The sequence below is a fragment of the Stylophora pistillata genome, chromosome 4 (assembly GCF_964205215.1).
Source record: "Stylophora pistillata chromosome 4, jaStyPist1.2, whole genome shotgun sequence".
Lineage (NCBI taxonomy): Eukaryota > Metazoa > Cnidaria > Anthozoa > Scleractinia > Pocilloporidae > Stylophora > Stylophora pistillata.
This window is the reverse complement of record NC_142522.1, coordinates 29,763,973-29,790,951: the sequence shown is the minus strand read 5'-3', so window position 1 is coordinate 29,790,951 and position 26,979 is coordinate 29,763,973. Positions and strand designations below refer to the sequence as shown.

The window sequence follows — 26,979 nt, the reverse complement described above, 5'->3', positions numbered from 1 at the left end:
ATTTAATAATAATTAATCCCACAGAAAAGACTAGACGCACACGGCCGCCAGCTGCGCTTCAGCAATAACTTGACTCTTTTTAAATGTAGGACAAAACGATTTCAAATAAGTTTTTTTCCCGCAATGACGTCAAAGCTTAATGAATTATCGCAATAGACTTATATCACATTTGTAATAATTTGTTAATAGAATCTTGTGAGCCGGTAACCCAGTCCCCCGGCAAAATTTTTTTTATTTATATAGTGTCATTTACTTTGTAAATATTTTTTGTAATTTCTTGTAAATATGAAGTATTTCATTTTAGTGCTGAATTCAAATCTAATAAACCATTACCATTACCATTACCATTCAACGACAACGTTCACAAAAGTAACAACTGACAAATTGATGAAATAAACAACAACAACAACAAACAAAAAACAAATCCAAAACAATGAAATTAAAAATACATAGATAAACCAAACAAAAACAGTCTAAAGAACGGGTAAACAAACACCAAAAAATTAGGAAGAAATGTGAAAGTTAATTCAGACGGATAAAAAAAAATTAATAAATAAATTTTAAAAAAAGAGGTATCTTGCTGCAAAAAGACAAACACATCATTCTCAAATAAAAGAAAAATACGAAGATACGCTATTGACTGTTGACATGCGCAAACAAAAATTCTCCTCAAAGGCACAAACAGCTCAAGAACAACAAACGCATAATTTTGGCAAACGAAGAAACCACGGCGAAACTTCAAAATCATTAAAACTAATTGTTCTGATGAAAAACAAAAAGATCAAAAATCTGATCAAAATCATTTTAACTAATTGTAGTGATGTAATGTACACCATAAGTGAAAGTGAGTTCAAAATAAACAGAAAATGCAAGTCCAATTTAGACCAGATTAAAATATGTCAAACACAGAATATCAAAAATTATGTACCGACGCTAATAACAAACTTAGGAACGCTTTGTACTACCAATACTCCATTACGCATTTTGGACAATGAATAAGGAAGTTTTTATCGTCACTCAAGTCTCGGTCTTTTTAAAATATGTTTTACTATTGTCTTAGCTACCTTGGTATTTCAAACTAAGTATTGTACCTCACGCAATAAAGGCTGTTACGTTCTTGGTTCTTTTTTTACAAATACAATTGCATTTGTTAAATGTTACTCCTACCATTAAAGTGCATTGAACAATATGAACGAAAAAGAAGCTGTGAACAGTAGTGATGTGTCCAAAATACCAAAGATGCAACAATTGCACAAGTTTCGTTTGGGACGGCAACTGTTCTGATTGATTGCAGCAGAAGGTTTGTTTTAACGGAAAAAAGCGCTGCTAGTAATAAAATAAAAATACATGTAAAAATAAATTTCAGGACTCTATACGATGAGAAACTGATGACCTACAGCATTTTTCAACAAGTCTAAAGTTTGTGAAAAGCTAGTAATACACATTTATCTAGGATAAAAAAACCTAAACAGCCTACAATAAGTTCATCAAAATTACCTTAAACTATTATGGAAAACTATGTGCAAACCCCATAACGACTGGATCACGGACTACACCCAGATTAATTTCTATAAAACTATTTCCTATACAACGATGTTGGTAAAAAAACTACTTATTACAAAAGTACGCACCGAGTGAATCCCTAATTAACTGCATACATCACTATCAAAAGATCTTTTTTGCTTCTACTCATTTTGACTTTGTAACAGTAAAAGTGCACATTTCAAAATGAAATCTTACTGTTACAGAGTCAATAACTAGTATATATGTTAATTTATGCAATAAAGCCATTTGATATTACTAAACAAGAAAAGCAAAGAACCAATAAAACCGTCACTGACCATCCTCCTTGCCCATGGTACCTTTCAATTTCTCCACATCTTCTTTCAGGTTCAAAATCATCTGGTAATGGCTGTGGAGTGCCCACTCATGTCGTGCAATATGCACCTCGTCTGCTGTGAGACTTTGTCGCAAGGCACTTAACTCAGCCGCGGTGGCTTCCCTGCGATAGCCATTAGCACCTCCCTGCTGTGGCAATAGGAGCAACGAGTGTGTTACTATAGCAGCACCCAAATGGGCCCTAAACTCTTCGGGATCCATCTCCACCTGAAACAATTTTAGAATAAATAACAGATAGTGTTAATTTGTACAAATATAGCAATATATTTCAACCAAGTTGCAAATTAACTCATAAGTCGAATTTACTCACAAGTCATATGTATCATTACCCAGTCCCCTTGTTCAAAAACGGACAAGACAGCTTTTGGCGATGAGACATGTCAGCAAAAGGCTTGTACCCACTTAGTTTGCTAGCGTCGATGACTTGGGAAAAACCCTCTTTTTAGCAGCGCCCAGGTTTTGTCCTGAGATAAGCATGTCAGCTAGCATTTTTTCGAGTGATCACAGCTTTGCATTGACGTAAATGACGTGGGGGCCGTCTTACTAGGGCGATTCTGAGAGGAAATTTTCATAGAGCAGTGTTCTCGGTTAAAGTAAAAGGCGGATTAAATCTCTTTAGCAGAACTGGATTTGCCGCAGGAATTCTTTGGGATGTTACAGAAGCACTAAGCATGAAAAAGCAAAAACAGCTACGAATGGAACTTAGTCTTCCAGCACTTTTAGCATGAGATTAAAATGTACTCAAGATGATCTTACACAGTCCCCATTATATTGGCGGTTAGAATAACTTCTATCATCAATCAATCTCGAAATGCTTTTACCTCGATTATTTTTTTAACTTGTAATCGGCTAAAAAACTTACAGAATGCTCACATCCATACTTTCTGTATGGACATTCTTTTTGTGCACAATCACCATCCTTTACATCTTAATGCCTCTTTAACTATAATAAGCAGAGAGGTATAATAATTAAAACCCTGGGTGACTATATACTCATAAAGAGCTTAGACCCTGCCCCTTTGCTTTCACCAAGAGAGTTATATGAGCCCTCGCTCGCCAACTGGACCTGATCTGCAGGCCAGTTTTCATCCATGGTTAAATTGTCATAAAAATTATGTCTTGGTACAACTGGGCATATTTTACAATACAAATATATTTTAAAAAGTTTCATTTTCTCTATTCCCCTTGGTTCTTAATGCAAAATATTAAAAATACAGAAGTTTCTCTTATTGTACTGATACCTCAAGTACATGCATGTAAGTGTCAAATGTAGTAATAAATATACTTCCTGTACATTTGCAGTGCATTTTTATTTCAGTTTATACTAGAAATAAACAAATGTTGTTTCTTGAATGGAAAGATATCCCATAACTATTATGATAATCATAACCATTACAATTCCCCCAAATGTGGCTTAAGTGTATTACCTGCTTTATTTTTCACTTATTTTTCGGTAGAGTTGTAATTATACAGTGTAATCTGACAGTTGACTGTGATCAGCTACCAATTTAAAAGCGGACAATCATACTAGGCCCTCTCAACTAAATCTGCCGATCACAGAATTGATTACAAGAACCATACAAAAATTACCACTTGCCCTACAAAACAGGGGAATTTTTTTTCCTTTAGACATTGTCTCTACCAGGGCCCGGTTGAAATGAAAGGGCAGATAACACCATTCAGTAGATAAATCGCTATCCAGTGGATAAGTGTAATTAACAAACAAGCTGAAATATCAATCAGATAGAGTTTTACCCAGTGGGTAGAATTATCCACCCTTCGAACAAACAGGGCCAGAGAATTATGTCATCTCAAATAAATAAATTTGTTTTTTAAAAGTTGTGATGGTTTTGATTAATCTGCTAGGACTTCATGTCATCTAGTAAGGTGATTAATCATAATTGTGATTTAGAAATTGGACTCCTGTGATTTTGTAATCACTGGTATGACTACTGACCAAATTGAACTCTTTTGGCCCTAGCTATGACCAATTATTCACAGCAGGCAAATGAATATCGTTGAATGACCAAAGACAAAGTCAAGAGGAATTTTTCACAATATATTCACTTAACACCTGAGGCGAATGATTGTTTCAGTATAACTGCTAAGATGCTTTCAAATTCTGTGGTAATTAAATTTGTTTATTTTGTTATTCAAACCATTCTGTTACATTCATTTAAATTACTTGTATCAAGATAAGCAGCCAGTCTCCACTAGAATTTAACACCTGGATTTATTCAATTCAATCAGCAAAAATAATTTGTATGTAGAAGTACACCAAACTTTATCTCTTGTATATAAGTTTTTAGAATTGGATTTAATCTTCTATTGCATTCATCACTAATTCTCTGTAACATTGACAAAACACAGAGAAACCATTTTGAAATTTACATCCCAACCTCACACAAGGTCATTAGAGTGAGACATGACATAATTTTTGACCAATCAGCACACAAGCATCGATCTCTACAATAACCTGAACTATTATACTTATATCAATTACTGGTGCAAAAAAAACTAATTGAATGACGGGTGTTAACTGACATACCTCACAAAGTTGAATGTTCTCTTTTCCACAGTGTCCACAGGTTACATGGATGTTTTTGCAACTTTCATTCATATGGTTCCGTGTTGTAGTGAACACACGTACATGGCAATAAACTTGATGACTGTACTCAACACCAGTTGAACTAATTTTTCCAATTCTTTTATTTTATTTTTGTTTTGTTTTGTTGAATTATTCTGTTTTAAGTTAACTGCATCAAAAGAACAATTAGAGACTACATGTTATGGGTGCTAATACATTTACTAATTGAGTTTCATACCAGATGTGCAAAAAATTACATTTTCCTCTTAAGTCTCTTAATTTACACTTGGAATAGATCTGCCAGGCATTATGTAAAACAATGAAGACCCTTTTTCAGCATTAATATAATGTTGTTTCCATTGGGTTAATCGATCATCATGCGCTAAGGTTGTCAACTAAACCAGCAGCCCTTAGAAATACATTAACTCTGAATATGCTTGATTCTAAACTGTGGGCCTCCAGAATCTAAAGTTCTGACTTATACTGCTTGATCAGCCCACTTTACTGCCATATTGCAGGAGTTGCAAACCACATCTCTAAATTGACATTCCTCCTCTTGGTGCTGGGCCAATGTTGAAAGTGGTACATTTTCACTGCAGCCAGCATTGGAGCATGTCACTGGCCTACAGATACGCTCTTTATAATGGTCCTACCAACAGATCAAATGGTACAAAAATTGAAATGTTGTCTTAGTTGACAGGAATTTAATAACCTACAGTAAATGCCAGTAAGTAAAATTATTGTGCAAGTACATATTATTCTTTAAGAGAACAGTTAAGATTTCTGGTGTAAAAAATATGTTCAGGACTCAAGTGATTAATGAATTACCTCTTAATTTTGCAGAGTAAAAATGAGAACTAATAGAAAAGTAAAAACAAAGGGAACATTAATCAGGCAACTTAACTTATGGCCACATGCAGGTTCTTTTTCAGTACGCCTTACTTCTGCATTTCTGACTTCCCCAATCCATTCACAACTGGCATCTTTATCCAGGCATGGTGTAACTATTTGTAATATTTCTCTTCTCACATAAGCATCCTCAAAATACTATTCATAAAATAAGAACAAAATTGAATATTAAATAAAATGCAAATGTGAACTTTAAAAGTTACAAAATTAAAATGGGCTCCATTTTAAGTTGCACAACACTATATATTGCTACTGCCTAAATAAACATCATTTCCCTTATAAATTACAAAAAATTACTGCATCATGTCCAATTATATTGCTGCTGCAATTCTCATCTAAACATCTGACAGACCTAAAAAACCTACGGAGTAAATTAAAGTAAATTGATCAGAGGATATAATCAGCTAACAACTCATTAAATTAGAGGTGCAACTGCTGCTGGGTTTATAATTAGGTTTGAATGGTTCAAGGGCTGAATGAGTGGTTTGCCAGTGGGAGTTTCAATTTAAGGCCCCAAGGACACTCATGTTACCATGCGCAAGAGAGACGTTCCCCCTAGCACACAACATTCTTCACATAAAGTCTACTTCATTGTTTTCATCCTTTTTTAAACAACCTACAGTACCTATTAAAGACAGTTTTATATGTGCACGATCCTTCGCAGTAAAGCACTATTTAATCAATAGTGAAAATCAGACCTGAAAAAAATTGAGGCCTGTACGGGATTCGAACCACTGACCTCTGCGATACTAGTGCAGCGCTCTACCAATTGAGCTAACAAGCCAACTGGGAGCAGGCCATCAAATTAATTCAACATAAACCCGTAGATGATAAATCAAACAACAAACATATGAAATACATATATATGAACTGCGGTTATGAAACGTATATGTGCACGATCCTTCGCAGTAAAGCACTATTTAAGCAATAGTGAATATATATATATATGTATTTCATATGTTTGTTGTTTGATTTATCATCTACGGGTTTATGTCGAATTAATTTGATGGCCTGGTCCCAGTTGGCTTGTTAACTCAATTGGTAGAGCGCTGCACTAGTATCACAGAGGTCAGTGGTTCGAATCCCGTACAGGCCTGAATTTTTTTCAGGTCTGATTTTCACTATTGCTTAAATAGTGCTTTACTGGAAAGGATCGTGCACATATACGTTTCATAACCGCATTTCATATATATGTATTTCATAAGTTTGTTGTTTAAAGACAGTTTTGAATATTATTAACAGAAAAAAAAAATGATCATCATCATCCCTCACTAACATTGTTGCATTTTCTTAATATTACATTAACAAACAATGCATAATTCTGGGCTGATAAAATTCTTGAAAGCAGTTTTGTCTACAAAATCATGGCCAAAAATGTGTTTAACTAAACACTCATTACTACATGACACTGTGCAATTAACCCTTGCAAAATGGATCTTGGAATTCCTAGGAATTCCTAGGAATTACTTGGAATAAGAGGTGTGAATTTTCATGGTAAATTCAGACCAGGAATTCCTAAGAATGGTAATTTAAAGCATGAACATGTGTCCACTATGATTCCTTACTTCCTAGTTTCATTATAAGCAACAGACTATCTTGAAGAAAAAGAAAATCCACAGACAACCGAGATGCTTTTAAAATTTATTTAATTGTCATAATTTTGATCAATATAGATACTCACCGGCCATCTTAATTTTAACATCTCTTAAACAAACAGTTTTTGCAGTAGTGGTGACCACAATTAGTTTGCACAGCATCTCTTAATAGGAAACCACATGATTTACAAATAAATTTAACATCAATCTGTGCAGAAATAGGAATATTGTATCCAGGCATCTCCTCAAAGCTAGGTTTGCAATGAAATGAACAGAAAGAAGATTCAGGCAGGATTGCTAAATTGCAAGTTTAATCCTCATGTTGTATGAACGTATCACATCACTTCATTCATTATTATACTTTCCTGACTAAACTTGATTTTTAATTGATTCTTGCTGCGTGAAATTTCAATAAAGTACCTTGTATTACAAAGTAAAAACTAAAACTTACTAACTATACATTCCTCCTAATTTATATTGAGTAGTTATCATGCTGAGGAACATTTTCATTAATGCATCGAAGGATAAAACTTTTGAAAGTAATTTATCTAACCAAGAAGTATAATCCAAGGGATTAATACCATCAATTTTTGGTCTTCCCCGGTCCATTTTGTTGTCATTGCAATGACAAGGAAGGTATGCCTTCCAATCCACAACCTAATTGCTGATGACATAACTTCTCCTCGATGTTCATGAGATAAACAAACGCGAATTTACACGGCTTGTCAAGTACAGAAATGAGTTCACATCAATATCAGTTGCATATATGCATGGATATACAAAATTAAAATTTGTTTACAAATGATCGAAGCCTTAAATTGTTGCGAAAAAGGACGCAACGCCATTTTGGCTATCATGAAATATGCTTCGGCAAGCAGAACATTTTAACCTTCCCTGAAGCATTACGATTGCGTTTTCAAGTACCTACATGCAGGCATACGAACAAAAAGAATACTCCAAGAAGAAGAGAAACTTATTGAAATATAAAACAGTTCAAATAACTAAGGACAGCAGCAGTATCAAGTATATGATCGAGTTTAGATCCGAAAGCCAAAAGTCACACTAAGGAAAGTCAAAATGGCCTCCACGTCGCTTCTCACTTTGTCGCGTCTCGTCACACCAGCTTCCATTTTTGTTTTGATTTGCTTTTTACTTCCTTTTAGAAACTTACAGTGGTGCTGGAATCTGTGGTTTTATTTCGAAGGCTAAAATCAAAGCATTTCTTAGTCTCTGATCAAAAACTTATCACTGAAAAATAGCGGCGGTTCTGTAATTCTCGTCTGTGATATGCATTTGAACAAAATAAAAAATTGCACTAGGTACAGTCTTGTTTCCGATCATGAATTGAGAGTGAACACTTAATTCCCCTATAGAACGGCTTCAAAAGGCTTCGTTGGGAAATGAAGCTCATAAAAGAAATTACGCACCTGCTGTACTAATGCGAAATAGTGCATCCACTGTGATATTTAACAAACCAGTTTCAGGAGAGAATCGTAAAATGTGTGCTTTCCTACTTCCCAGTCCCTTGCAGCGAATAGATAATTGGGGGATTCCCCGAAAGACCCAAAACGAAACGTAACAAAAAGGAGAAAAAAAAAAAGCAACTTTCCACGCTTTTAAGAAAAAACTGGAAGATACTCTGAAAATCTCAAGTAATATAACAACAGTGATGAGTTGCAAAGATCATGGGTTTACTTTGATTTGAATTTTTAGAAACTCGATCTTTTGAACCTTTATATGTCTTGGGAGGATGTGATCTTACTTACTAGTAAAAGCATCCACTCGACTTGCGAAGTGCTGGGGAAGGGGAACCCACAGCAAATCGAGTGAACATTTGTATTGTTTTATTTTAATTGAGAGGAAATATGTCAGACCAGGATATTTAAAAACCCTTTCTCATTGCAATAAACTTCTAAAAGTATTACGAAATTAAGGAAAGTATCACGAATTGTTGGCTGGAGGATCGAACAGATCACGTACTTGCCAAAGAAAAACAGGACTTGAGACAGATAATTGACCTGTAACGATATTTTGAGATCACTGAATTCTATTATTGTTTCATCAGCCTATCACCACGCAAGTCTATGATAATTATTTTTGGGAATATTTTCAGACAAATTTTAGAAGCAATCTGGCATTTTTGAAGGACTCGTATGTGTAATGACATATAGGTTTGAATCTTGATGATGAAATGTAATGGTTTTTTAATTTATTACATCCATTTTGAAATCACTGGTGGTTCCTGTAATCTGATTGGCTCTAATTGGTGCGATTTATTCACAAATCGCACCATTTTTTGCTCTAAATCACATCATTTTACGCTTGACTGAGTTTTTGACACATGACGTCAAAGTCTTTCTGTTTTGCATACAAAATAAGATGTAAAAGCGTTCCCGGTTTCGCTTTTTATTTAAAAACCGGCTCAGTACTGCATCAGTAAAATATATGAATTGACCAAGTCCTGTATTTGGGCGATTTCAAAATGGATGTAACAAAGCGGTAATTGAACCTTGTGTCGTGCAATTTTGGTCTGAAATCGTACTTGTGATTTTAAATCACGCGTATAATTTCAGCCCAAATTGCACTCCACTCAGTTCAATTACCATTATTAATAGGCTTCCATAATGTCAAGCGCATTGGGGTTAGAAATGCGCTTAATAAGAATCTATTTTTTTATTATTATTATACACAACATATAGGCAGAATATCGCTTGCAGAAATGCACATTTGAAGAGTATTATGCAAGAGTATACCGTTTTTAAACTGTTAGATATTTGGAGGTAATGTAATAAGCTCTCGACCGACGGGAAGGAAAGAAAAATTAATCACACATTAGTAACATCAAGTATCACATGAAACGATTGGAGTAAAAAGGAGAATGGCATGCGCCTGTAATATTATGTCAGACTCAGACCATTACGATTGATAATTTCAGTGAATGGTTACATCAGCTCATGGCATATACAGATGCTTCAGCCTACAGAGCAGCAGGTGTGATTCTTGGGGTTTCTCCTCCGGGCCAAGGCAAGCTTGGAGGGATGATAGATAAGGGGTCATTCGCGAGGCGAGCTGTTCCCCTCACCTATAACGCCTAAAAAGCGCGAATAAAACTACGGATTTACAAATAAATTTAACATTAAACAAATAAATTTATCATCTTTCAAGGTAGCCCTTTAGCCGACGTTCAGTTAATAAAAACAGCGTGGTAGTAACGGCGGAGTGAAAAATGGAGAGGTTTGCGTCGGGTCACGTGACCAATGAAGGATCTAGGGTAAGGGCACGCGCACGCCTCCCCCCCCCCCCCTTAATTTGAGTAAAGATAAAACAAGAGGGGAGAAAAGCCAGTAGGTAAAAACACACGAACAAAAACGGGCCCCAACCTCCCTTAGCTCAAGGTTTGGATCCGCCATTGGTAACAACCCAAACCTAGTATCCCTTTTATTTTCGACACGACTCAAACCTCCCTCCCACGCTCCGTTTAACAAGTGAACAAGACACTATAACCGTTTCGTATTGTCCTTCTCTGCTGTCATTTATTTAAACAGGCTACTGTACGACGAGTTGTCACTATATTCGACGGGATCAATTAAAGAGAACGATGATCATCTGAAAGGGGCTTTGATTGAAACTTTTTTTTTTTTTGGTTGAAGCTTTTTAACTCATCATGAATTTAATCGATTAAAGTAAGAATCTCATGTCTTATCCCTAATATCAGAGGATTGTACCTTCACCATTTAATGGTAAAAACCCCGGGATAAAAGGTTGATCCAATAGGATAATTTCCTGTTTTATTGGCCTTCTTGACAAGAAAATTGATGCAATGCTTATAAGTAACAAAGGAAAGTCACAATTATTCCTTAAACTGGGGAAGGAAAATAAAGCGACAGCGCTTCACTAACGAAAATAATCCAGTAAAATAAGCTAGTTTGACTTGGTGTGTTAATCTATACAATTACTGACTTAAATTTTAAACTGCTCTAAGTAAAAGATATGTCAGTTAGGGTACTTTCACAAAAATATTTGAGTCCATTTGCGTGCTCGGATAATAAATAATCCCTTCAAGAACTCGAAAAAAAAAAGGATAAGCTCTGAGAGTAGGTTGCCTCATTCAGTTTTATGTTGTGGAATAGCATAACTTCGAGTTCAACTTGGTGAAACCCTCGACAACCCACGCATACACTGCTCCCGAAATATGCGCTGTTAGCCGCTTAATTCCAGATGACACCTTGCAGAAAAAGAAACCCAGCCGGCCCCTTGAGCTCTATTTACCCAACTAAGCTAAAAACAATTTTTTTTTCTATCTCAAATACTTCGATCACACGAGGAAAACTATCTTCAAGTCGGTTTCAAGTCGAAAAGTTCTTCCCTGTAGCTAGGAAAGACTGTCCACAGTTTTTCCCCTACTTTAGTGATCCAGCAGACGATTTATCACTGCCAGTTACTCCCAGTTTATTAATTGCTTTAGCTATGGGCGTATAAAGAACTCACAAAGAGAACCTCACTTAACAAACAAAAAGCGTTTCCAGTGTCTACCGCGGGGAGGTCAGCGCAAAAGACACCAAAAAAAGACGATGAAGCACAGTCGAAATTCTCTGATTGACCATCTCAAGAAACCACTCAGTTTCGAAAGATATCCAAAATTTTTCTTGTGACTGACATCACCATATCAGTCAGCTCTCGTAGCGAGGCTGAAGTTAAAGATAGTCTTAAAGGAGATTCGGATGCACTATGATCGTTCACGGAGAACCCTGCAGACGTGACTTCGTACCTGTTAGATGTTTCAAAACCTACTTCCAACAATGGCACAACTCTCTCCACAAAAATTTTGAAGAGTCTCTCGATGGCGCCGGAGTCCAACTAAAGTCTAATTTCTCGACGCACCAAGGAAAGGCATTCCACAACATAAAAACAAAAGAGAAGCTCGCCTACACTGTAAGCATTCGTTTCTTCAAAATCAAAAGTATGTTTACCGACGATAATTACTCATTTTATCTTCGTTGATTCAAAATCATTGATCATCATTCGAAACACATGCTTAAGGTTATCAATTTAGCCTTATTTCACGTGTACCCCCAACTAATTAATAAGTGGGTAAATGTTAGCTTATCGGAACAGATCACTAAGTAAGAGTTGCGCAAACAATTCTTGCGGTTTTCAATCGTAACCTCAAAACTGCACTTCAAATCAACCAAACGTAAGAAAAATAGTTGGATCGTCAACTCCGGCTGATATCACTCTACATTACGTTAACTTCTTGGCACTGTATTTCATTCGCTAGAGCAATTAGCTACCGAGTTACCTGTTTTAAAAAAAAAAAACATTGCACCTAAATCAATCGCATAGCAATTTAAAGATAAATTATAAATCCATAAATAATGAAATTACATCTAATTCAGTCAGAGACAAAATAATACTATTTACCAAAGCTCTGAATGGTGAACATCGATCGTGAGAGAGGGTAAAAGTGTATTCTGTTGCCGACTTGACAGAGAGCAAGCTGACAGCTTCAACTGTCATTAGGGTAATAAGGGGAAAAAGACTTTCCTTTGCATCACACTGAGATCCGAAAATAAATCAAAATACAAATTGTCCTGCCAAACGAAAAAAATTACAAGATCATTTCAGGTACAAAACAAACGACAACACCTGCCATGTATCACCTATGCACCGATACAAGCCACGTCAGAGCAATGGAAAAAGTAAATTTAAAATGAAGGTAATTTCAAAACAAATAACACACCATTACTCAAGGTTCCCTTCACAGATCAGACGTATCCACAATTACTTTCAGAAACATAGCGTCGTCCCTAACATATGCATGATTATTCAACTCAGCAAGCGAACAGAACATAGGGCATCCACTGGCGATGTTTGTTTCTCTTCTTGGCCTCTGGAAGGATGAGCTGTTCGGGTCAGGTCTAAAGGCGTCAATTACGTGTTCTACGTTATCCTGATCCAGCAACATGAAAGTGACCTTTTGTCTGAATGGCCAGCGGAGCAGTGCGTCATACTGCCCACGCATGACCACAAAGAAGATCGAGATGTGCGTTCCTCTGCCCATTCCATCGCCGTTCAAATAGATGCGGGCGCACATTTTGTAGCCATAGCGACTGGTGAAGAAACAAGGGCTGTAGAAGGAGACTTGCTGACCTGTCACTGCGTCATTTCGTTTGCGAGCATAATCAGAAATCTTCCACAACAGCTGGCCATCGTAGCTTGAGAATTCTTGCTGTCTTACATATTCCTCCAAATCAGCCAGAGTCACATTTCTAAGAGCCAGTGTGTGCTCAATAGATTCGAGTCTTCGGTCATGCCTTCTGGAGCTCTCCTGGGTTGTGTCGAGTTGTCGTTTCATAGTACCCAAATCACGTCTAACTTCCTCCACTGTGCGATTGTTCTCTACCAGAAGAACTTCATGATCGGCGATTCGGTTTTCAACGTTGGTAACTCTTCGTGTAATTTCAGGGTTTTGTGTACCGCCACTGGACTCATCAGGTGTTTGGAAGGAGGAAGCAGCACCGTACAGATTTCCTGAAGCTACTTTTCTCTCCAAGGCGGTGATTCTCTCGCCGTGCTCTTGAACTTTTCCGCGTAGATTACTAGTTCCACCGGCCTGAGTTTGAACTTGAACGAGAATATCAGCAATTACACTGTCGTAATTTGAAACGATTTGCGGATTTCTAGACATTATGCCAGGATCTCGTACTAAAAGTGCCTCCACTTCTTTGCTGGTTCGAAGGGCATAACGTAAAAGTAGATTGGTGTGGAGTGCATTATGTTCCTTTAGGTGCTCTTTCTTTTGTGTTTGGGTGAGGACCTGCGATGCAAGAGTGCGGTATAAAATAAGATTGTAGTCTAGTCAAACTCGAAAGACGATTTAGGGCAGACACGTGATAAGCGCTGAATCTACGTAGAATAAGTTCATGCAGGAGCTACATTACTATTACAAATCCTACTAATGACTAATGACAAAACTCGCACAAAAGCAGTATCCCACCAACGGTTCCAATCTCTTTTTCTATCAAACTGACCTTATGCAGACCGAACGTAAGTTCTTATGTGTCTCTTTACATCTTTACATGTACCTCAGTTGTAGAGCAGCCAATCTGTAAAAATGGGCACGGTCCCTGAACACTATCACAGTCTCCCATTATTGGATCTTGATGCTGTAATAACTGAAATGTAAAACAAAAGAAGGGAATGCTGAGTTATAAATGTTGTTACCTTTTATTGAACATTTTCATTTTTGAAAAAGATTTCTCGTTCTAGTGTTGGGAGGCCTGTGCCTCCCATAAGGCATAGCGGGCTCAGAAAACACGAGGAGAATGATGTCTTCTTGTTGGAATTTTCATTAGCTTGACTGACTACGGATTACTAAAGCTCGTACATAAACGAATCGTGTAAGTGATCTCGATTGTTTGGAGTTTATAAATAAATTGTGGCTTTGCGACTACAATAAATACAAGGCTTTTCACGTGAAAAAGCTGCCATGTCTTGAGAAACTAACTACTGCAGTTTAACAGGCCATAGAAATTTCACAACACAATTCCATTTCTGTAGAATAGCACAAGCAGTGAAAAATTTGCTTCTCCACATCTCGTACATTGTTTTCCAGTTTTAGCATTACTATTACTTACGTCCAGTTGGGAAAACTCCGCGCTTAAAATTTCATTCACGATGAGAAACACTGTGTTGTTGTTACATAGGAGGGAACGTGTTTTTTGTGGCTCATAAAAACGTATCAGAGAACACGTCGTAAATGGTAAGCTGTTCGTAAACATTTTTTCCGCACGTTGAAAAATATTTGAAGCTCACAGTTCTTTTCGAAGCTTAAAACTTTCCTCGTGCGAAACTGTTCGCATCTCGGAACAGATAATGTCTGCGGATAAATAGCCATGAATATTTTCGCACCAATTAGAAGATAATGATTATATGATACTAAATGTTCAAGAAGAATAACCTTTTCAATGATTGCCTCATAACTATTACTAGACACCAACTTGATAGTTTTATCCCTACATGATGGTGCCGCACATCACATGTTATACAATCATGTACTTCCCCTGGATGCAAGAGATCAGAAGAAACTGACAATCTGTGGTCTTTCACTTAAGAGTAAAAGTTGTTTATAATCTTTACCATAGCGATAAATATCATTTGATTCTAAGCCATACTGACAGTAGACTGTCAAATAAATCTCTCCCAAAGATTTGGTGACTAGAACTGAAATTTAATTTCTATTTTACCTTTGCTCTTGGAATGTCATTCTTGCCGCATTTTGAACATACAACTGGATATACTGGGCAATCTGTCTCTTGATGATGCTGCAAAACCATAGAGTTTGAGAGAAGAGAACACTTTTCACTAGGATATATTAAATGCCATGGATAGGAATACATTAAGTACCTTTACACTATTACAATGGCTCAAAGAGCGACATAATATCATTCTAATAGTTTTTCTCATCAAGTCTTCAAAATTTCTTCCACATAAAATGTGAACAAGAGACCTGATATTTGGTTCTTCAGGATGTAAAATTTTGGCTGATGAAAAAAACAATCACCAACAGACAGCCTTAACAATCAATGTCATAAGTACTCCAATGCCCTAAGCAAAAGGTACAAAAATGATTGCAAAGGAGGGCATGGTTGAAGGTAGAAAGTGAATAAGAAGTAATACATGGGCTGCAAAGTTTATTGCTGATCCATTAATGTTTTGTAAGATTACATGCAAGACTGTGAACTATTCATTAAAAATGTCAGAGGTACTCCAAAATGAGATACAATGAAATATATGAAGTTCAAAATATTAACACAAATCTTTTGCCAAATTCTGAAAGTGGAATCAATTCCTACATGTACATCTAAACTAGCAAATGGCTGCTGTATAAAGTTCTTCCTTCATTAATTCAATAATTGTACAATTTTTCACCTAAACTTGAGGTGAAAGGAGCAGCTTAAGATGGTAGACTTCATGTAGCTCTGCTAGTACAGTGTAGTTTTGGGGAGCTGGATGTTATTGAAAGCTCTATAAAAGAAGCCCTTAATTCCTGAGTTTTTGCCAATCTTGTGAATGCAGCAAAAAAAATTTCCTACTTAAAACATATAGCAAAAAAGCATGTACATGGAAGTAGCCTTATAAAAGAAAAAAAAAGAAAAAAAAAGAAAAAAAAAAAAAGAAAACAAGGCTAAGGAAATGGATAAAATTTGCCTACTTCTTTACCACAAAACACCTGAAATTAAAGTGTAGCTTATTCAAACCATTGTGTGGAGGCGCGGTGGCCTTCATAGTTGGTGCGCTCGACTCTGGATCGAGTGGTCCGGGTTCGAGCCCCGGCTGGGACATTGTGTTGTGTTCTTAGGCAAGACCCTTTACTCTCACAGTGCCTCTCTTCACCCAGGTGTATAAATGGGTACCGGCAAATTTAATGCTGGGGGTAACCCTGCGATGGACTGGCATCCCATCCAGGGGGGAGTAGAAATACTCCTAGTTACTTCATGCTTCAGAAACCAGAGTTAAGCAATGGCCTAATGGGCCACTAGGCTCATAAACAGACTTTACCTTTTTACCTTATTCAAGCCATTACTGGTATTACTATTAATTTGCTAGTCCCATAATTTCAATATTTCCCGCCTTAATCACACAAGTACTTTGGCTGTAATAAAAACCCCCTTTTCTCATAATCAAGGACTCTTATCCAACTAAACTTGTCATACATTCTGCACAGCACACAGTACCTTCATCTTGTTAAGATTGATTTGTTTCTTGCAGAAGCTGCAAGTTTCCAATCTGCACTTGCATTCACTTTCCAAATGTTGAGTAAAATCTGATTTCTGTACTTGTGCGCCACACTCAGGATGTACACAAGGGATTCTTAGGAAATCACAGGTACTCATATGGCTCTGTTTTGAGAAACAAGTAAGAGAAGTTTTAAAAATGTTATAACTTAGTCACTGACTCAACTTTACCTACTACCTTAAATCTTACGAGCATGCACAAGTACAATACAATTAGTTCTTCTACTGCTTCATTCAGTCACATGGAAGACTAAACACTTTCATTCCACAATGAGTACTTTTTTGTTCTGATGAGTGCTACTTAGTTATCTGATTTTAAATGTACTGTAATACATAAAAAAAAAATTATACATATATATATATAAAACTAAATAATTAAAAACTGAATCACTGGATAATGCAATTCAAAAGTTTTCATTGGCTTAGCCATCATGAGTTATGAGCCATTACGCTATGCACACACAAAGATGACTTGAAATGAAAGTGTTTTTGTACACTGTAACATTCCATTCGTTCTCACAAATAAAGTTGGGTAGATTCATCTTCGATTTGGAGCATTTTTATTCAAACAACTATTCCACTCTGTTTGTTGAATATGAGATGATTATAGCCAACTTGTTCCTATGGACCTTTTTGGCTATCTATTAGCTCATATCCAAGGCATGCTTGTGGGTTAAGATTAAACAGTGATTATGATTTAAGTTTGGGTTGAAATCATTTGCAAGATTAAAGCTTCTGAAAAACAGTTATAATTAAATGGGAATTGAAAGTAACCAAGATTCATATCACTTCCTAATTTCACCTTACAAGTAAATGCATGCTTCAGATTTCCATATATGGAATATGATCAAAAGCACAATACATGTGCACAATCAGAAAGACAAGAATGCCTTCCCAAATATCTTCTTTATTAAAAGCCATACATTTGTAAGATTTCACACCAATAAGGGTAACATGTTTGCCAATAAATGTGCAAAGTTTTGTGAATATTCACTGCACTCTTATTTTTGATGAAATTTTTGTTTTACAAATATGGCCGTCACACGTAACAGTACATTATATCTAGACCAAAACGTGCATTATTGTTTTTAAAAATCTTAAAATTACAAAGACCAATCATACTTTCAACCTAATAAGTCAAATTTACAAAAACTAGAATCTGTATGGTTAAAATTCCAAAAAAGCACCTTGTAGTTATGGAATCATGCTCCTGCTCTCAGCTTCTGCAGTTGAAATTAAGTTTCATAGACAAGTTGCAAAAATGAGGTGATCAATAAAAATACCACCACAGATGGCATTCTCACTTTCTAACGACTCTTTCCTGAAAATATGAACAATCTGGGGCCACTCACTCCAGCACAATAAGAAAAAGTCTGAATCTCAGGCCTTGTGATATGCTCCATGACTTGATGCGTTATTCAAAAGCATCACACAAAGTCAAAGTCTTCCCAAATGCCTGGAATGGATCCAAAACCTTCGAACTGCCACCACATTAAAATCTCATCTCAAAATGAATGTTCATGAGCATTTCCACATTAAAATATAAAGTAGGTAGCTCACAAGAAGAGTTTTTCTAAATCCCAAGCCCTGTGAAACACTTCTTCATGAGTGTCCTATTATATGTAGGATTTTCTCACACGAAAGGCAGCGAAACAGCATGAAAACTTCACCATGATTTCCAGTGATTCCTTCATCGAAACAACTACACGTGGCCTTATAAAACCACACAAGAAGGTTTCAGAAGCTTTTTGTTGCATAATAACTCTGAAAATAGCTGTGAAACATGCAGAAAAATGTGTTTTTCAAAGCAAATGTCCCTCAGGTTAGGAGGTCAAGTTGGTGACAAAAGGCGAGTTTATGCAATGGAGCATGAGAATAAAGCAGAATTAATGAAAAAATAGAGAGAAGAACAAAAGTAAAAGAAAAATGCAATCAAAAAAGCCCACTAGGAAAAAAAACCAAAAGAAGCTAATACAGATTACTAGATATTTTACAAAAATTAGGAAGCTACCATAGCATCATGGGTATGACTAAAAATGCTGACTACAAAGCTAAAGCTAAGCAAAACATAATTATTCATACCCTTAGTGTGTTTTACTGTGCAAATTAAACTGTTATCATGACTTTTGAGAACGTTTGCATTTTTGATGCATGTTATACAACTGTACATGTGTATTGTGCTACTGATGATATACATGTTTCACCCAACATACACGTATTTCAAATTCTTTAATTCAAATTCCTTATACGTGTCCATAAATCAATAGCCTCAAGTTTACAGGTAAGCATCATACATGTACACTGAAACAGATAACATTAAGTTTAAGTAAAAAAACAACATAAAAGAGGGAGTCAACAGTATTCAGAAGATGTCCATTTACCTCTAGGTGTCTCACTTCACCTTTCCAATTACAGCCATCCTCCTCAAATGTACAGTGAACAACAAAGGCTTGTACCTCACGTCTCATAAAGTTATCAGCAAACACCTTACAGTAATTAAGGGGGAGATGCATATAGTTAAAGATTTTAGATTTAATTATTGTTGGGTTTAAAGAATGTCTTTCTACATTGCATTTAAATATTACATATAAAGCAATAAGAATGTCAAAGGTAAAATATGGTATGATATGGTGAGAGCAGCAATTGCCACCTCATAAATAGAAGACAATTGCTATTTTTTCATATTCCTGTAAAGTAGCCTTTCTGGCCCCTAGAACATGTTTAAAATGATCAAATTGTCATTCAAACGTGAGGCTAAGAAGGCTTATGGCATGTATATAAAAAAAATAATAACCCTGTAACTCTGCCTACAATCATGAAAGAGGTCTATAATTCCCCTTTACACATATATGAACCGTATGCAACCAAATTCCTGCCAAAATTATCCACACCATTCATAACAATTCTAGACTATATGTATCTATTTTGCTGGATTTAAGATTGAAATGTGCATAAAAACAATCTTTTCACTTCAAATTTCATTTGTATACCATGGACACTCTCATACTTGACATTCTTCACATCTCAATAGTGTCCTCAGAACAGTGATGAAAACAAAATTTTCATGGACAGCCACATTTCTTGACTGTTTTAACAATCAAAGAAAAAACATTTTTCATAAAATATGGTATAACGAATGCCAATAAAATTTGTGTCAACGATTAGATCTCACCTCATTTGGAAGAAAATCTGTCTGATCTAATACACAAGTCATTACGACTGACCCATTTCTGAGAATGTGAAAAGCAAAAACTATTTTTAACAGCACAGATCAAATCTCCAAAAGTTCAAAGCAACATTATTTCTTATCACAACTTACACCTGTAACAAACTTACCGGAATAAACTGGCAAGGCATGAACTACAATAAAAATGCCCACATTTACTTTGCATAGCATCCCTCAACAGCAAATCACAGGAGCTACACATGTACTTTGATCCAAGTCTCTCCTTTTCTGAACTTGATAATATGTAACCTGGCATACTTGAATAACTGGGGGCCTTCAACCAAAGATAGCAGTTTCAACAACAATAATATGTAACAATACCTTTATTAAAACTTGAATTCAAAACATTAATTTAGTGGTGGTCTTGATTTTCTCATCAAATGCAATTGTCTTAAAAGTCTCTCAACTTTGACAATCTGCTAGAATTCTACTGCACATTTCTAAATTACTGAAAGGAATTCAAAGTTCAACCATAAGCAAAGAGAAACCTACAAAACAATAATTAATCTACTTTTTCATTTATCAATTGCAAGAGTAAAGTTAGTATTGCGAGCAATGGCAATGTACTCTAAGCTGTAAGCTTCATACATGGCATTATTAATTAAGAATGTAACATTTTATATTGTAAGCTGCATTAGTCCTGAAAGTTTGTTATTATTGTAAGTAATGTTAAATAGCAAAAATAGCAACATGATGAATGAAAAAATAGATGTTACACATATCAGCTGAAGGAGGGGGTGTAACACATATCTATGAACAAATAACTGAATAATAACAATTTTAATGCTTATAAGTCCTTAAGTGGGGAAGATGTTAAATTTTGAGCAGGGTAAAAGAAGGGTGTTTTGTTTTTCTGTCTTGTCACATGCTTGTAACATGCAATATGCAGGACTTATGTAATGCATGAAAGTTACTGCACGTTTCAATTTAACAGTGCAATGAAAGAAGCTACAGCAACTACCATGCCAATTAACAAGCTCATCAAAGCAACAAATTTTTGGTGGCATTACATGTAACGGTAGGTAACCACAATGTAGCATGATTTAAAGAGGATGAAAACCATAGGTACTAGAAGTTGAAATTCCACTTATGAGAACTTTAAAGAGTATAAGTGGTCAGTAAAATCAAGCTTCAATGTGCATATACATTTTATATATTTACACAGTAAATATCGTAAATCTTTGTTCTCCTATCTAGACTCAGTAGTAATAGTCCACATCAGCTGTACAGTTGCTTATTTCAAACCTACCTATAAAATAAATGTATGTATGTATGTATGTATGTATCATAAACATAATCATCGAAGACAAAAGGCAGTGTTCAGTTTCCATCGATTTCTGGGACGTGCACTTGTAACAGGAGATCAACATATAATACGATGACGGTGATAAGTTTGGATTTTTTAGCTTAACCTTAAATTTAGTTGGTTTTTTTCTGTATTTTTGAGGGTAATGCGGGCTTAGACATGGAAGAGTTGATTACCTAGTTTTCTTTCCTTAAATCCAGTATTCCAACGGTGTATCTGCAGTCGATCGGAAGACACTAAAAAGGAAAATTATTTGAAGCAATTTAAGCATATAATTTGGTAAACCAAATTTCTTTTACAATACTGACAGAAATACAAACCATATTTAATCGAGAAAACTATGCTCTCGTTGCAAAAGGGTGATGCTATATCGAAGGCACTCGTCGAGGGTCGAACACACAAATTTATAGTACAGCGGTTAAAAATAAAATATGTCATGTAAGCTGTACCACTTATTCCCAACGAAAACTTCAAACCCGAAATGTGAAAGATCGCACTGAACAAAGTATAAAGATATACAAAAACTAATACAAATGTTTTCAGTGTGTTTGAGCTAATTTACAAGGTTGTCGATGCGCTAATAAACCTAACAGTAACGTTTGAATTTTAGACGGTAGCTTCATCTCTTAAAAAGTAAAGTTTGAGAGAGATTCTCCTTGGAGCGTTAAGTCAATTTTTTTAGTAATGTAACACGAAAACCTGGTCAACACTGAAACATCAAATGATTCGTAAAATAACGAACAAGATTTTCAGGAATTGTACACAGCCTAGCCTAGTCTTAAGTCAGTCCCACACTAGGAAGAATCTTCTCCAATATCAATTTACGTCACTAATCTGCAACGATTTTGTAAAATTAACTAAAATCTAAGATTAGGGTTCTAGATTTGCCATTCACCTTTCTCTTTTCTGTATAGTTTTAGATATGCTTTTACTTATCAGATTATTAGACTTTGAATCTGTTCAGATTTGACTCCGTTATTTATAGTTTTCCAGACGCTTTGACAAAAAAAAAAAAGGAGTAGATGTGAGTACTGGTTTTTAACAGAACAATTTTCAAGGTTTTCCTCAAGGAACTCGATCTCCGATTTGTTTAAAGACGATTGAATAGTCGCCGCCATGATTACGCATTTTAGTGTCTCACTGAAAAACTGTTTTCAGTTTCTAAATGTCATCCTTTCGAGGGCTTTCGCAAATATTCGCGGGTTTCATAATTTCCCCGCTGACCAAACTTACCGTTTACTCTTACCCTCGACGAGCGCATTCGATATAGCATCACCCGTTGCAAAAATAATTTTGTGCAATGCCAGCATTAACCTCGTTTTGAAGTGACTGCTGCGTACGCATACCCGAGGTACTGGGGACCAATGAATGGACAACCGCAAACCGATACGATTCACTTTAGCGCTCTCCCTCCCCCCCCCCCCCCATCCCCTTGAATTTGCTTTTGCTAATAAGCACAACTATTAAGTAAGCGCCTGCATTCCAATGAGCGCCCTTATACCAAAAAACGCGCTCGTACACCAATAAGCGGCCCTTTTCTAATAAACGCTTCTAAACTGTTTTAGTAAGAGCACTGTTAATATACGCACTTTGAGCGCAACCATAGTCCATCTTCTTTTAATTGCTCACTTTAAAGCCTCACGACAAAAAAGGTCTTACTTAGTCGTTCAGGCAGGAAGGATCCCGGGACAACACGTCCATTTTCCAGTCTTTTTTATCTTCATTCAAATAAACATCTCTCTCTCTACTTTCATTTAGCAAGGGCATAGCTGAAGGGGGGGGGGGGGAGGGGTCACGAGGTGCCTGTGACCCTGCTTTTATAAGTCTTTTTTTTGTTTTAAGCACATAGCCTGCTATATTCAATTGGAGAAAACTGGTGAATGCCGGTGCTGGTGAATCTTGGCTAAGGCGCGCCCCTGTTTATTCCAGAACTTTTAAAATACATGTGTTGCTTTTCACACAGGGCATAGCGTACAAATTGCCCTTCAAAGAGTGTATTATCTGGAGTGTATTCGTTAAAGTCCATCCGTAAAATCGGTTATCAAATTTACATCCTTAGTTCGAAAAGCAAATTTTATACATAGCCAAAATAGATAGACAGGCCCATTCCACAACACAATGTATCGATTATTCCACATAACCCACCTACCACAAGGAGACAGAGGGAGGAGGTTGCCATTAACGAAAGACCACAGAGAAGGACTTTTCGTACTTCAATAAAAGTACAATTTAAGAAGATAAATTAAAACAGAACATAGCACACTCAAGGCTTCTCTATTTCCTAAATGTTTTGGTGTCCTTTGTTGGCCGTATCATTGATGATATCACTTATGAAATGTAGTAAGAAAATTTCCGTCCCATAAAAAATACTTAGAACTTCCTCATTTTATGTACAATACATGAAGAAAAGACGGATGCCCTTCCGAGGTTGCCAGAATTTGCTCTCACGAAAGAAAATGATGTTAAAACTCACGCTCCCCAACCTGACGATTTTCACTTGTCCACAACATCACAACAATACAATCCATTACAACTCTCAATCTGCTCTGTCGTTCAGCATTATTCGATGACAATTGACAGGACATAATTGAAATTCTGGTCACATAGATTTAAATCCTTTAAAAATTTGTATCTAATTATCCATCTACGTAGTTCGTTCGAATAGATTCGCCCACCTGCATTGGGTATCTTTTAGATAAATTTTCGTCTTTTGTGCCAAAAAACTTTGGTTTTTCGGTTTTGGTCTTCATTGTAGTTTGCAGATTTTCGGTTTTTCAGTATTTGGTTTTCGGTTTTCGTCAAAAATACCTACAGGTTTTCGGATTTGGTATCATAACTGAATGAGAAAATTCATCGGTTTTGCGTGATGTTTCTGGTTTTGATCGAATGCGTTGTCGCAGTTTTTAAATGCCCACTCCAACGTAAATACAACCTCTGACGTCAGCGGAAGTTGCGAGAGTATTCATGACGAACTGAGAACGTTAAACATTTTAAAGATTTAAGTATACACGATATATGTAAAGTCGGGGGAATTAGTTAGCGTCTTCGTTTTAGTGAACTGAGAGCACTATTTTAAGGCCGTAATTTTCGGATTTTACTCGGCCGTGGAGGCTTAGTTACTTGTGCAAGTGCATGGTAAAGTGGGAAAAGTTAAAGTAAAATTAAACTTAAAAACTGAAACAAAGTATTATTGACTGTCTAGGTTGTTTCACTTTCACCATTTCGCAATTTCTTTTAAAACTTCCGGCGTTGCCGACTCCCCAGAAACATATAATGCGTTTCAACACATTGCTGAAATTTTGGCTTGAAAAGTTTTCGGCAAGTACAAGTTTGTAAAGGAAAACTTGTTTTTGTAGCTCGGTTTGTTCAGACCGTTAGTATTAGTTACAGGAAAATGGCATAAAGGAACCTAAAAATAACGTAATAGTTATCACTAACCATCAAGCTGCTTAACTTGCAGTAGTCTTTCCGATATAGTTTGGTACGTAGTAAATCTTGACATTGTTGCTAGGATTGGCCGTTGTATACACCCTCAGATGCAGACGTATTGTTTCGAGATATTTTCAGGTAATTTCAGATGGTTTCCTTGGGGGTTTCAGATGGTTTCAGGTGGTTTCATCGGTGGTTTCAGGTGGTTTCATCGATGGTTTCAGATGGTTTCAGGTGATTCTAACTTTTAGTACCTACGCAGATACAGAACTGTTGCTTGACAACTAACTCTAAACGTATGTTTACCTCAGTTAGCAACGCATTATTTCAATCCCTGAAACGTAAACTTGCTAAATATGGATTGTCAATTCACAATTCAAATACGTTCACCGTTCTTAGGACTCACTATAGGCTTCTTTTCTCCGATTTCTTCAGTTAAAGCCCACCAGACAGGATCGTTGAACTTTCATAGCATGGCTCTTGCATTTATCAAACCAGAAAAAAATTTGTCCCTATGGCTAAATTGATGAAACTCAACCGTGACCATCTACAACGCATTGCTTCATGTTGAGGTTCAAAGCCCTCGATTGCTTGTTCAATCTCGCCGTGTTATAACTCAATAGGTTTTCGGTTGCAAAATAATTCTCATAGAGGTCATCCTCACGCCTGCCTCTTGTAATTTGTAGGGTGTGATATTCATCTTGTAACGCGACATGTCAAATTTAAGGGTAATGGTCTGTGTATGAAGGAACAGTTCGCGAAAGTTCCGTTACCACTAATGAAAAAATTCAACTTATTTCACTCAGTGACTCGAACTCAACCTTTCATGGATATTTTAAAAGGATGGGCATTGGCAACTGTAGCGGAGGACCGTTATGGATACCAGCTGATGCCCGAAATAGTCTCTCTTCTCGGACCAGACTGACATGAATTTCTCTACTGTAGTTGAGGCATTAAATAGATAAAGGTAACCGTCAGACTACTTTTGTAATATTTTTTGCCGAATGGCCTATCCGTTCTGTTGAAATGACAGTTCTGTCGTTTTTCGAATTCAAGAGAAGAGTTAGGTTAAGTCGTGTATAGAAGTTTTAAGTTCGCCTTCCTTTTAACGTTCGATAACATCGCTCTGTTAGCCGATAATGAAATGGCGAGATTTTTGCCTTTTCTGTAAAACTCACAAGAAATTTTTGTAGAAAAAAATGTAATCTCCTACCTCTCGTGTCTCTAGTCCGTTTCATCGTCATATTTCTTGTGTGCGTGGTGAGTATGAAACAGGCTAAAATTTCCGGTTTCACGAATTGCCTGTCTAACCAGCCAGTTTTGCTTGTCTCCAGCATTAGCAAAATTTGTCCCGAACTTGCCATCTCTCTACGCTTCGTAGTCATTTGAACAGTGAAACGAACAAGACAGTAGTATGATGAAAAAAAAATAGCAGAGTTGATCATGAAATTAATCCCCGAAACTGAAAAGTCCTCTAAAGTTTCAACATGAAATGGCAAGTAAACTGGTGGAGCATGACTTCTTTGTGTGATTACTTCCTCGGCTGAACCTTCTGAAGGGATGAAAATAATGGCCGACCTCGTCCGAATGTGGCATATAACGGCTTTGGTTCGTTCTGTTGTGGAGAAATTCGTATTTTCTTGCTTTTCACCTACTCGTAACCCATATATTTCAGCCATGTTAACTATACAAGTATGGCGAAGTTGCAATTGTCATGTGACAAACAGATATAATTTCCATATGGAAAACAGGTTTGTCTTAAACCTCTTATTTTTGTCTAAGATAAATAAACGTGATTGGGTGTCTATTTTGAGTTACAAATAACGTGACTGTCTCATGAATAATAGATATAGATAGGTGAATACTGCATGTGGCAAATGATAAAACACGATTTTCATAGCATTGAAAGAACTAGAGGTTGTATACTTACGCTAGAATTAAGGTAGTGTGGATGAAGATTTGTCTCTTATGCAAAACAGAAAACCTACGACATCACACATATTTATGAGTATGGTAATGCTGTTCCACAACGGAAAGATGATTCCAGAAAATAGTAGCTTAGTGACGGTCAAGACCCAATTAAATGGTAACAAATAATCATATTGCCAAAAATGATGGTAAAACAAATAATTTCTGTTCCTTTATCCGTCTAGCTATCCCCCAGGCTCCGATAAGTGATTGAACTATGCCTCTTTTAATTTTGCCTGTTAATTATAAATCATTTTCTTATC

At 36.3% G+C, this 26,979-nt stretch overlaps 2 protein-coding genes across 10 annotated transcripts; both read right to left on the bottom strand.

The window, feature by feature from the left end:
- Positions 1-28: 28 nt before the first annotated feature.
- On the bottom strand, positions 29-8,463 carry LOC111321159 (TNF receptor-associated factor 6). The gene is given in 8 exon segments (XM_088757973.1): positions 29-2,106; positions 2,762-2,842; positions 4,448-4,606; positions 4,968-5,135; positions 5,429-5,533; positions 6,706-6,749; positions 7,096-7,241; positions 8,418-8,463. Coding segments are annotated over 7 exon segments (966 nt in total). The 5' UTR covers positions 7,232-7,241; positions 8,418-8,463; the 3' UTR covers positions 29-1,833.
- A 2,298-nt stretch (positions 8,464-10,761) lies between these two features.
- On the bottom strand, positions 10,762-26,472 carry LOC111321168 (TNF receptor-associated factor 2). Of its 9 annotated transcripts, XM_022923969.2 has the most exons (11): positions 25,962-26,472; positions 24,758-25,002; positions 21,496-21,555; positions 20,124-20,287; positions 19,960-20,017; positions 19,169-19,273; positions 16,728-16,892; positions 15,237-15,314; positions 14,076-14,165; positions 12,731-13,807; positions 10,762-12,289 (listed from the first exon to the last, which is right to left on the bottom strand). In XM_022923969.2, the coding sequence occupies exons 4-10, from the start codon at positions 20,267-20,269 to the stop codon at positions 12,749-12,751; spliced, it is 1,701 nt and encodes a 566-aa protein (XP_022779704.1). In that variant the 5' UTR covers positions 20,270-20,287; positions 21,496-21,555; positions 24,758-25,002; positions 25,962-26,472; the 3' UTR covers positions 10,762-12,289; positions 12,731-12,748. The 9 variants fall into 9 exon arrangements, with proteins under 9 accessions (XP_022779704.1, XP_022779700.1, XP_022779701.1 ...); XM_022923965.2 differs by having other exon boundaries at positions 10,762-13,807; positions 25,962-26,471; XM_022923966.2 differs by lacking the exon at positions 24,758-25,002 and having other exon boundaries at positions 10,762-13,807; positions 25,962-26,471.
- Positions 26,473-26,979: the final 507 nt, after the last annotated feature.

Excerpts from the sequence above, each read along its gene's own strand:
- LOC111321168 (XM_022923969.2), bottom strand. The coding sequence starts at position 20,269 with ATGCCAGGTTACATATTATCAAGTTCAGAAAAGGAGAGACTTGGATCA. Across the intron at positions 15,315-16,727 it reads TCAATCTTAACAAGATGAAG|CATCATCAAGAGACAGATTG; the intron begins GTACTGTGTGCT and ends ATGGTTTTGCAG. Across the intron at positions 13,808-14,075 it reads TTGGCTGCTCTACAACTGAG|GTCCTCACCCAAACACAAAA; the intron begins GTACATGTAAAG and ends CTTGCATCGCAG.